Raw genomic sequence first — 12,369 nt, 5'->3', positions numbered from 1 at the left:
CCCTTTTATTACACATTTATTTGAAATTTTTTTTTTGCATTTGGAGCATATTTAATTTTGTGGACAAGAACAGTAGATTTTATGCAATAATTTATTTATTTCATATATACTTCTATATAGTATTGAAATAACTTCAGATAGAATGCAGAAAACTTGAACTATATAATATGAGGTAACTATAACTCATTATCCTAAAAGTATAGTCATTAACACATTACCGACCGATAGCCTATTAATCGACTGTTTTACCGACCGATAGCCTATCAATCAACTGTTTTATCGATCGGTAAGCGTTGGCCGGTAAAACAGTTGATTGATAGGCCCTCAGCCGGTAAGCGTTGGTCGGTAAAACAGTCGATTAATAGGCTTATCGGTCGGTAAAGTGTTAATATGACTATATTTTTTCCTGGAATCGGTATTTCTACATAAACTATCACAATGAATCATGAAAAAAATGTTTACCGACATGGGGATTAGGTTAAACGATGAAAGGAAGGTGTCGGTGACCGTATCCCGGGCGAGGCGAAGGTCAGCGACGGAAACGGAAGTAGGGAAACCAAGAACGAGCACACGATAGCAACGAAATTGATGAGAACGTCTTAGCCCGAGGGGCTCCAGGGCCTCCTTCCTTCGCGCTTTTGTCTCCGCTTTCGTTTCGGTTGACTATGACAAATAATTGCCGAAGCTTAACATAAGCCAGAGGCGGTATACTTAGCTAATAGCAAAAAAGAGGGGGCGGAATAGAGGGAAGTTTTACGCGTACGCGTCCAAACTCCTCTTTCCGTTCCAGCGTGCTACACAATCGGAAGACATCTCCACCTATCCTCTCGAAAAACTTCCATTCCGCGTCTGGCTGCGGAAAAATTCATAATTTTTCCACTTTGATGCCTGGAAAAATAGACGATGTTTGTCGAATAATAAGAATTTGGGATTTTGTCTATCAATTCACTTAAATTTCTCTGATTTAAATGAATTTTTATCTTTCACACTTTGACTGTGGCGCGCCCTGGGAAGAGTTCGTCCACATAGATGGCGCGATCGTCGCGTGCCTGACGCTTCGAGTGTTCAAAGCTTGGAATCCACACTGGTTTACCAAACGAAATTTTCTTGATCATACTCGAGTTTAATTGCAAGAATGTTTTTTTTAGCGTACAATAAAACCGCGAATTGGAACGCGAGAATAAGAATTTGGGATTTCGTCTATCAATTCACTTAAATTTCTCTGATTGAAATGAATTTTTATCTTTCACGCTTTGACTGTGGCGCGCGTGGCGGATATTCGTCCCTGGTCGAGTCCGCCATTGTTTAAAGAGGCTTTCCACTTTGACGCCTGGAAAAATAGACGATGTTTGTCGAATAATAGGAATTTGGGATTTTGTCTATCGATTCACTTAAATTTCTCTGATTGAAATGAATTTTTATCTTTCACACTTTGACTGTGGCGCCCCCTGGGAAGAGTTCATCCACATAGATGGCGCGATCGTCGCGTGCCTGACGCTTCGAGTGTTCAAAGCTTGGAATCCACACTGGTTTACCAAACGAAATTTTCTTGATCATACTCGAGTTTAATTGCAAGAATGTTTTTTTTAGCGTACAATAAAACCGCGAATTGGAACGCGAGAATAAGAATTTGGGATTTTGTCTATCAATTCACTTAAATTTCTCTGATTGAAATGAATTTTTATCTTTCACGCTTTGACTGTGGCGCGCGTGGCGGATATTCGTCCCTGGTCGAGTCCGCCATTGTTTAAAGAGGCTTTCCACTTTGACGCCTGGAAAAATAGACGATGTTTGTCGAATAATAGGAATTTGGGATTTTGTCTATCGATTCACTTAAATTTCTCTGATTGAAATGAATTTTTATCTTTCACACTTTGACTGTGGCGCCCCCTGGGAAGAGTCCATCCACATAGATGGCGCGAACGTCGCATGCCTGACGCTTCGAGTGTTCAAAGCTTGGAATCCACACTGGTTCACCAAATGAAATTTTCTTGATTTTATAAAATAAAATATAAATAATATAATATAATATAAATATAAAAAATCTAATTAAATTGCAAAATATCTTTTTTCAACGTACAATAAAACCTGAATTTTATGAGAAATAAAATACAACAATTTTCAGGTTTATTAGCAAGTAAATGTTTTAATAAAAAATCAAAGAAGCTTTTTATAGATAAAATCACACATTTTACCAAAAGAAGGGTTTACTGTTTTTCATGAAATTCCATTATATGTTTAAAATATTGATTTAAATTGTAACACGAGGTCTGTTAAAAAAATAACCTCGAAATAGAGGATCGAGAGTGCAAAATGGCGGGTCTTCGGTGAGAAAATTCAGGAAAAATAACCAGGAAGGATCGTTTCGGCGTCGTTCAAGCATCGCGGGGGCAAAACCTACGTCCCGATCGGGCCTTCCAGTATCGCGAGAAAGGATTCCGTGGTCGAAGACAAAAGAACAAGCCTCTGAGAGAAAGAATGGAGTCCCGGTTATTTCCTGCTCGATGGAAAAACATTTCGGAAAAGTCGGTGGACCGTGACGTGCATTTCATTCGATTCCGTGGCCGGCAGGCTGGATCCCCCCCGTATACTCGCGCATAAGTTGCTCGTGAAAGGATAGACCCTTCGTAAAAGAATGGACGAAGTAAACTTGGAACGGCTCGTGCTAGGAGAAAAGTCTCTTTCGAGGCGGGGGAAAGTTATTTTGCGCTGGACAAGAACTAATATTCGAATTGCAAGAACCGAATAATGCTCGTACGTTGATATTTCACGCCGTGAAATTGGACTAAATGATTCTTGCACTTTTCGAGGATCGGAGACGTTTTTGTGAACAATTCTAATTGGAGAAAAATTGAAGAGAAAAAAGGTTTACGGTTTCTTGTGACTGATAGAACTAATCGATTTTCTATATTAATATTATTTTAGGAGAAATTAAGTGATCGTCAATTTTTTAAATTTAGATGGTTGCGGGGGTTAATTACAAGCATTTTTGGTGGATTGACATACCTTCGAAATCCTATCCTTTTTCGAGAAAAAAAATAGGGTTGGTGAAATTTTTCGGCGAAAACAAAATTTTTCAAATTATACTGAAAAAATTATTGTTGGATTCAGGGGTCAATTACAATCAATTTTGGTCATTAGACTTAACCACGGAATCCTACCCAGTTTCGAGAAAAAAATTCGAGAATGTATGAAATTTGTCGACAAAATTGAAACAATTCAAATCATTCTGAAAAAATTATATTCGTTCGCAGGGGTCAATTACAATCATTTTTGGTCATTAGACTTAACCACGGAATCCTACCCAGTTTCGAGAAAAAAATTCGAGAATCTATGAAATTTTTCGACAAAATTGAAAAATTTCAAATCACTCTACAAAAATTATATTTAGTTACAGGGGTCAATTACAATCATTTTTGGTCATTAGACTTAACGACGGAATCCTACCCAGTTTCGAGAAAAAAATTCGAGAATCTATGAAATTTTTCGAGAAAATTGAAAAATTTCAAATCACTCTACAAAAATTATATTTCGTTACAGGGGTCAATTACAAGCATTTTTGGTGATTAGACTTAACCCCGGAATCCTACCCAGTTTCGAGAAAAAAATTCGAGAATCTATGAAATTTTTCGAGAAAATTGAAAAATTTCAAATCACTCTACAAAAATTATATTTAGTTACAGGGGTCAATTAGAAGCATTTTTGGTGATTAGACATACCTTCGAATTCCTACGCACCTTTTGAGAAAAATATTCTTTGATGTGACGCTTCTCTGAAATTTTATGCGAATCTTTAAAATACCATAACTTCTGAACGGATTGAAGGATTTTAATGTTTGAAGCGGCAAACAACGCGTATTTTGGTGTAGAATATGTAGAAATTCCAAAAATATTCGAAAAGTTGTTCCTTGACCCCGCAAAATTAGAAAAAAACCCAATAAAAATGGTCCAATATTCAGACAGTCATAACTCCTACAATAGTGAACGTATCGTATTGAAATTTAGCACAGACGTAGAGCTCATGGATACCTACAAAAAAGTATTAAACAACTTTTCTGTACAGCGCCAAACAAATTTATTAAAAATGAAAAACGAATTTTTAAGAAAAATTGACAGATGTGAAATTTTTTGCGAAATTATAAATTTCAAATCGCTCTAAAAAAATTATTCTTAGCTAGGAGAGCTAATTACAATCATTTTTTGTGAATACATATACCTCTGAAATCCTATCCACTTTCGAGAAAAAAATTCCTTACCGAAAATCTAATTTCGACGAAAAAAAGAAATTTCAAATCGTTCTGGAAAAATTATATTTAGTTACAGGGGTCAATTAGAAGCATTTTTGGTGATTAGACATACCTTCGAAATCCTATCCATTTTCGAGAAAAAAAATAGTGTAGGTGCTGAAATTTCTCGCCGAAAACAAAATATTTCAAATCATACTAAAAAAATTATATTTAGTTACAGCGGTCAATTACAATCAATTTTGGTCATTAGACATACTCTCGAAATTCTACGCACTTTCGAGAAAAAAATTCGAGTAGATAATGAAATTTCTCGGTGAAAACAAAATTTTTCAAATCGTTTTGGAAAAATTATATTTAGTTACAGGGGTCAATTAGAAGCATTTTTGGTGAATAGACATACCTTCGAAATCCTATCCATTTTCGAGGAAAAAAATCGAGAATGTATGAAATTTTTCGAGAAAATTGAAAAATTTCAAATCGTTTTGGAAAAATTATATTTAGTTACAGGGGTCAATTAGAAGCATTTTTGGTCATTAGACATACACTTGAAATCCTATCCATTTTCGAGAAAAAAAATAGGGTAGGTGCTGAAATTTGTCGGCGAAAACAAAATTTTTTTGCCATTGTTTTGTGTCATCTGAAAGTGTTTTTCAAGACGAGTTCATCTGTGAAAAACATGATGAATTTCGAAGTCGTAGAAGATTGGGAATAAAATAAAAATTTTGAAGATTTTGAATATTTCATATAGAATTCTAATTATAGAAAATTTAAAGAGAAACAACTTTCACAGTTTCTTATTTCTAATAGAACAGTATACATCAATTTCCCATATTTATATCATTTTTCAAGAAACAAAGTGACCATCAATTTACCAATTGACGCTATTGTTTATTGTTCCAGGAACGGAATTGGTGCCAAGCTGATTTGCATCATCGAAAATCAGGGGATAGCCAATTGCCGTGTGGCGGGACGTTCAATAACGATAGTCGATTCAACATAAAATATTTTTGTACACGAGTTATTAATATTCTCTATATATATATTATATATATATAAATGATCTGTATATACAATAATGTATACAGATATATTAACGAAACACCACGCTGCTAACGTCATCGAGGAAACAAAATGGAGGAGAGTGTACTGTTTGGTCTTAATTATTATTATTATGACTTGTAATATTATTATTATTATTAACTTACGTGCATACTGGGAGTCGATGAAAGCTGTGGAACAGAAAACGACGGCGATCCAAAGACAATTTGATAATTATTTTCAAACTCTGTCGAGAATTGTAACGATTCGAGGATCGGAATGCGAGGTATGTGAGAATAATAAACACTTTACCGACGGATAAAACAGTTGATTAATCGGCTATCGGTCGGTAAACGTCGATAAAACAGTTGATTAATACGCTATCGGTCGGTAAGCGTTGGTCGGTAAAACAGTCGATTAATACGCTATCGGTCGGTAAGCGTTGGTCGGTAAAACAGTTGATTAATAGTCTATCGGTCGGTAAGCGTTGGTCGGTAAAACAGTCGATTAATACGCTATCGGTCGGTAATGTGTTAATAATATGTATTCGCGGGGTCGGTTCAGTGGAAAAAAACAAAAACAAGGGGAATAGTTTTTTTTTACAAAATAGATATTGTTCTTCGCCAGTGAAAAATAGAATTTTTCTACCACCGAATCGTGATTTCCAGAAATCTTTTCGAAATTGATGATGCCTTTATCGCGCGATCTAGTGGTAGTTAACGGACGAACGAGTATTTTCCCTGAAAACATGTAATAAATAATTGTAAATTAATCAAATCAAGGGAAAATATTCGTTGCTTAACGATTAAGAGTATTTAAAGAAGTAAGTATTATTTCGCCAATTTATTATTCATCGAACGACACGGTCTGATAAGAGGAATGAAATTGTAAAAAAAGAAACGAGGAAAAAATGAGATAAATATTCTAAGAGACTTCTGAATAATTCGCAGCGGTCGTTAAAAAAATTATGTTTATAGCGGAATTGTAACATACTGTCGAAGAAAGGTGTTAAATTATATTTCTCGAACCATCCATTCTTTTATATTCTTTAAAAAGATGAAAAAATAATGGAGAGTTCGAATGTTCACCTATTTTATCTTTGATAAGGTGCTGATAGGATTATTGTATCAATTTTGAGAGTCTTTATTCGAGCTAGTGGACGCGTACACGTTTTTACAATTGTAATGCGCGCGGCGAGCTGGTGCGCATGCGTACACGTTTTTACAATTGTGATGCGCGCGGCGAGCTGGTGCGCATGCGTACACGTTTTTACAATTGTGATGCGCGTGGCGAGCTGGTGCGCATGCGTACACGTTTTTACAATTGTGATGCGCGCGGCGAGCTGGTGCGCATGCGTACACGTTTTTACAATTGTGATGCGCGCGGCGAGCTGTGCGCATGCGCGTGTCTGTGTCTAAGGATTATACCGGTGCCAACGCGCGTGAGAAAAAAAATGTGTCGTGAATGGTTTATCGATATTCGTGATGTTGTGTGTCGCTCCAAGAGCTTTTACGCAGTTTTAATTAACCGTACGACTGCCTTTTGCCACATTGTTTCGTTTCGTTCGACATCGAGACATTATCCGAAATCCTGTCACTGTTATTACGTAGCGAATGGTTGCTGGCGCGTTCGTGGGATCTAGAAGTCTTAGGAATAATTTACTGTTCGTCGTAGAAATTGGAAATAAAAGGCACAGTAGTACTGACCATCGAGTTTTATGAATCCTTCGTCTTTTATGGTCCTTGTCACTCCGGATGAGTTCGAATTTGAGATTATGTTATTTTGTTCTCTTTATTCGACACGATTACGGTAGAAAAATTATAATGGGAGATTCTGGGGGGCAAAATAAGACGAAAATAAAGAATAGCAATTTGTTGTTGGAGGCTTCGTTAAAAAGTTATTAACAATTAAATTGAAAAATTTCAAATCGTTCTGGAAAAATTATTTCTAGCTGTGGGGGTTGATTGCAATCATTTTTGGTCATTAGACATATAGTCGAAATCCTACCCAGTTTCGAGAAAAAAATTCGAGAATGTATGAAATTTTTCGACAAAATTGAAAAATTTCTAATCGTTCTGAAAAAATTATATTTAGTTACAGGGGTCCATTACAATCATTTTTAGTCATTACACATATTCCCGAAATTCTACGGATTTTCGAGAAAAAAATTCCAGTAAACGTTGAAAATGGTCCAATTTCCAAACAGCCATAACTCCTGCAATAGCGAATATATTTCAATGAAACTTTTCCCCGAAGTAGAGCTCATGGGCAGCTACAAAAAAATATTAGACAACTTTTCTATAGGGCGTCAAATGAAATTACTAAAAATGAAAAACAATTTTTAAGAAAAATCGACACCTAAATTTTGTCGCCGAAAAAAAAATTTTTCAAATAATTCTAAAAAAATTATTTTCAGTTGCGGGGGTCCATTACAATTATTTTTGGTGAATAGACCTACCCCCGAATTCCTGCGCATTTTCGAGAAAAAAAATCGAGAAGGTGGTCAAATTGTCGTTCGACATCCACACCTTTAAACGTTAATAACTTTTTAACGAAGCCTCCATCAACAAATTGGTATTCTTCATTTTCGTCTTATTTTGGCCCCTGAAATCTCTCATTAAAATTTTTCCTAGGGTTGTCCTGAACACCCTGTATAATTATTTATTTATTTATTTATAGCAGAGTGTTGCAGGATACTTTGTGTTAATTATTGAATTATATCGTTGTAGTAACATTCCTGGACCTCGGTTTAAGCAGCAATGTACTTCAGGTAAGGTAATTTATTATTAAAAATATTTGCATTAACGTCTTGTTAATTATTAGATTTAAAACGCTTAAAATACAACAAATTTTTCCTCAGAACTTGGACATCGAATTTATTTTTCTATGTAAAATTATAGTTTCATGATTATTGCAACTTGTTCACCTGACTCTCTTTAAAAACATTTTTTTTTTTATAAATAATAATTAAATAATTGTCTGCACATTAATATATGACAAACTGTTCTCTAGATTTTATTTATTTAAAAGCAGAACATTGTTCCATCTATGGAGAAAATGGACAATTATTAGGGTCCTGAATTATTTAATATTAGGGCAAAATTTTTCATATAAAAAATAATGAAAATAGTAGAATGTGGAAAATAAAAGGAATGCTTTATATGTATAAGCAATAGAATAGTAATGATTAAATCAAAATTGATATAATAGCGGATTTACAGTTAAACTAGAATAAAAAAACAAACATTTTTAGAAAATTTCTAATTTATATATCCCCAGAAACGTCTAAATATTGCAGAATTGCAAGGTAAAGTTACGGATTTTATTTACACAGAGGAGCATGAATTTCGAAGAAAAATAGCTCTCGACAGGATTGCAAACATTTCAATTAATTATGGGGAATGTTTATAAAGCACAAGGTGTTCAACAGCCACAGAGAAGCATGGTGCGTTTCGTCAAGATTAAGACTCGCATGCGGGCCGTTCGTAACACGAATTAGGGAAAAAAAGCTTGATCGCCGTGGCATTTGTAAGGATTAGAAAGAAACGAAAAATTGGGGCTCAAGCGCGAGGAAATCTGGCGCGCCCTAATAATCTGTCGCGAATTCTCCAAACAGACGAATCTTAAACGAAATTATGTGTTTTTCGTTGGATCATTGAATTCATTGAATTCATCGAGCTGCAATTTATTCAACGTATAATAAAAGTAGCTTTTGATAACAAAATGACAACAACGAAAGTGTAATTCTTAGCACGCCCGCCATTGTTTGTACCCATAGAAATAGAAGGAAATCCCCGAAAATCGGTGGATGTTTAATTAATTAAAGCTCAGAGGAAATCTAGCCGGGCGTCCCCGACGATTTACAACGAAGTTTAATTATGCGGTGGCAAAGTTTAATGCAGTTAGGTCCATTGAACTGCCGGGCAAGATTGTTTTACGAAGTAAATGAGGCTATGATGACTCGAGGCTTCGGGACCACCTAGAAACCAGCCGTAGTCCTTCCACTCTTGCCTTTAAACTCCTTCGACAACTAATTAACGTGCAACACACGACGCCCCCGTTAGCTACAGCCTTCCATTTCGATCCTATTGTTCGGCCAGAAAATTCGGAACAATGTACGTCGTCGCAGTTTTTGGCGAATTCTCGTCACTTTGCTTCTCTTTGTCTCGCATTACGTCGTCTGCCTGCAAAAGAGTCAAAAAAACTGAATTCTCTGATGAAAATTGATTTTCTCAAGGTTCAGATCTAGTGAATTTTGTTGAAACTCTTTTTGGGGAATTTTTTGGGGAATTTTTTCACATTTTAACGTATCTTTGAGGAGTTCTTGTATTAACTTTCTTCAAGAATTTTTTGCAAGTAAACTATAGCACGTTTCATAGTGAAATTTGCAAGGTTTATTTATACATGTGTAAGTGACATTTTAGAATTTTTTGCGAATAATTCAACTCCCAAAGAACCACATTTTAGCGTATCTTTGAGGGGTTGATGTATTAACTTTCTTCAAGAATTTTTTGCAAGTAAACTATAGCACGTTTCATAGTGAAATTTGCAAGGTTTATTTGTACATGTGTAAGTGACATTTTAGAATTTTTTGCGAATAATTCAACTCCCAAAGAACCACATTTTAGCGTATCTTTGAGGGGTTGATGTATTAACTTTCTTCAAGAATTTTTTGCAAGTAAACTATAGCACGTTTCATAGTGAAATTTGCAAGGTTTATTTATACATGTGTAAGTGACATTTTAGAATTTTTTGCGAATAATTCAACTCCCAAAGAACCACATTTTAACGTATCTTTGAGGGGTTGATGTATTAACTTTCTTCAAGAATTTTTTGCAAGTAAACTATAGCACGTTTCATAGTGAAATTTGCAAGGTTTATTTATACATGTGTAAGTGACATTTTAGAATTTTTTGCGAATAATTCAACTCCCCAAGAACCACATTTTAGCGTATCTTTGAGGGGTTCTTGTATTATCTTTCTTCAAGAATTTTTTGCAAGTAAACTATAGCACGTTTCATAGTGAAATTTGCAAGGTTTATTTGTACATGTGTAAGTGACATTTTAGAATTTTTTGCGAATAATTCAACTCCCAAAGAACCACATTTTAGCGTATCTTTGAGGGGTTGATGTATTAACTTTCTTCAAGAATTTTTTGCAAGTAAACTATAGCACGTTTCATAGTGAAATTTGCAAGGTTTATTTATACATGTGTAAGTGACATTTTAGAATTTTTTGCGAATAATTCAACTCCCAAAGAACCACATTTTAGCGTATCTTTGAGGGGTTGATGTATTAACTTTCTTCAAGAATTTTTTGCAAGTAAACTATAGCACGTTTCATAGTCAAATTTGCAAGGTTTATTTATACATGTGTAAGTGAGATTTTAGAATTTTTTGCGAATAATTCAACTCCCAAAGAACCACATTTTAGCGTATCTTTGAGGGGTTGATGTATTAACTTTCTTCAAGAATTTTTTGCAAGTAAACTATAGCACGTTTCATAGTGAAATTTGCAAGGTTTATTTATACATGTGTAAGTGACATTTTAGAATTTTTTGCGAATAATTCAACTCCCAAAGAACCACATTTTAGCGTATCTTTGAGGGGTTGATGTATTAACTTTCTTCAAGAATTTTTTGCAAGTTAACTATAGCACGTTTCATAGTGAAATTTGCAAGGTTTATTTGTACATGTGTTAGTGACATTTTAGAATTTTTTGCGAATAATTCAACTCCCAAAGAACCACATTTTAGCGTATCTTTGAGGGGTTGATGTATTATCTTTCTTCAAGAATTTTTTGCAAATAAACTATAGCACGTTTCATAGTGAAATTTGCAAGGTTTATTTATACATGTGTAAGTGACATTTTAGAATTTTTTGCGAATAATTCAACTCCCCAAGAACCACATTTTAGCGTATCTTTGAGGGGTTCTTGTATTATCTTTCTTCAAGAATTTTTTGCAAGTAAACTATAGCACGTTTCATAGTGAAATTTGCAAGGTTTATTTATACATGTTTCAGTGATATTTTAGAATTTTTTGAGCGTTAGAAAGTTAAAATTGATAGTTATTTAGATTCTCATAACATAGTCTCTCAGAAAGTGTTAAAAAAGATTGTCTCACAGTGAGATTCCAGAGATTTCAGCCATTTTGTTCAGTTTAAACGAATCAACATGAAGTATTCTTAATTAGTATGAGTTTCACTATAGTTTGAACTGAGAAAAGTGGCCAATTTGTGTTTGCTGGAAGCTTCACGACGAAAAATTGCAATAATCGACGAAGAAAATTGAAGGATTCAGAAAAGAAGACAGAAAAGAAGAAATGATCCTTGAAAATCCCAGTTTACGGAGTTATCTTTGAACCTAATTAGGAATACAAATCCTAGATCCCTCAAAAAAACCAATATTTATTATAAATCTTATCAATTTCTCTGTTCCAAAATGGTGAAGATTCCCAAAACTGTCTTCGCCGTTAGAAAATTTCTGACTCGTGTTCGTGGAACCGTGAAGTTTCTCGAAAAATTGTCGAAGGAAGCGACTCTGTTGCAACGATCCAACAAAAAACACATCCCCAACAGGAAGGAAAACAGAAACTCTTGGAGAAAGGAGTTCTGGGGGAAAAAGGAGGACATGACAGAAGCCACCAGGGAAGTGTTGACCATTTCTGCGACCTTGACGAGTCCCTCCTCGATCCCAGAAGCCAGGATCGCGACGATCTATCGGGCTAGAACCTGCCAGATAGCTTGCTCGATCTTCAGATTCGAACGACCAGAGCTTCCATTATCGGGACATCGTCCTGGTGATCCCGCGCTGTTCTCGCGGGGGACAAAACTATCTCCGCGGGGGCAGACAATGGGGGAGAAACTGGCGAGTCAAACGCAAAGCTGAGATGACAAATGAAAGGAGATCGTCGCGAGGGTGGCGGGATGTGACTGTTTCATTTGTACCACGGATATATCGCGAATTTCTCCCGTTTGGCTGTTTTCCTCGAAGCCTTCCTTGGATGGCTACTTTTCTATTAACGTTTTCACGGCCACTGTCACGTATTCGTGATTTCACTGGTTCAGTTTCTATGTCTTCATCTG

General features: G+C 35.4%; 1 protein-coding gene across 1 annotated transcript in view; it reads left to right on the top strand.

Moving 5' to 3' along the window:
* Positions 1-5,264, top strand: part of LOC122403520 (ubiquitin carboxyl-terminal hydrolase 48-like) — a 71,291-nt gene extending 66,027 nt beyond the window's left edge. The window contains exon 5 of the mRNA XM_043407076.1: positions 5,147-5,264. Coding sequence (XP_043263011.1) covers positions 5,147-5,169 — 23 coding nt within the window. The 3' untranslated portion in view covers positions 5,170-5,264. The remainder of the gene's footprint in view (positions 1-5,146) is intronic.
* The last annotated feature ends 7,105 nt before the right edge of the window (positions 5,265-12,369 follow it).

Source organism: Colletes gigas, unplaced genomic scaffold (genome assembly GCF_013123115.1).
Source record: "Colletes gigas isolate AHSC1104 unplaced genomic scaffold, ASM1312311v1 Colletes_gigas_Sc00058, whole genome shotgun sequence".
Classification (NCBI taxonomy): Eukaryota; Metazoa; Arthropoda; class Insecta; order Hymenoptera; family Colletidae; genus Colletes; species Colletes gigas.
Note: the sequence above shows the minus strand (reverse complement) of the source record. Positions and strands in the feature narration are given on the sequence as shown.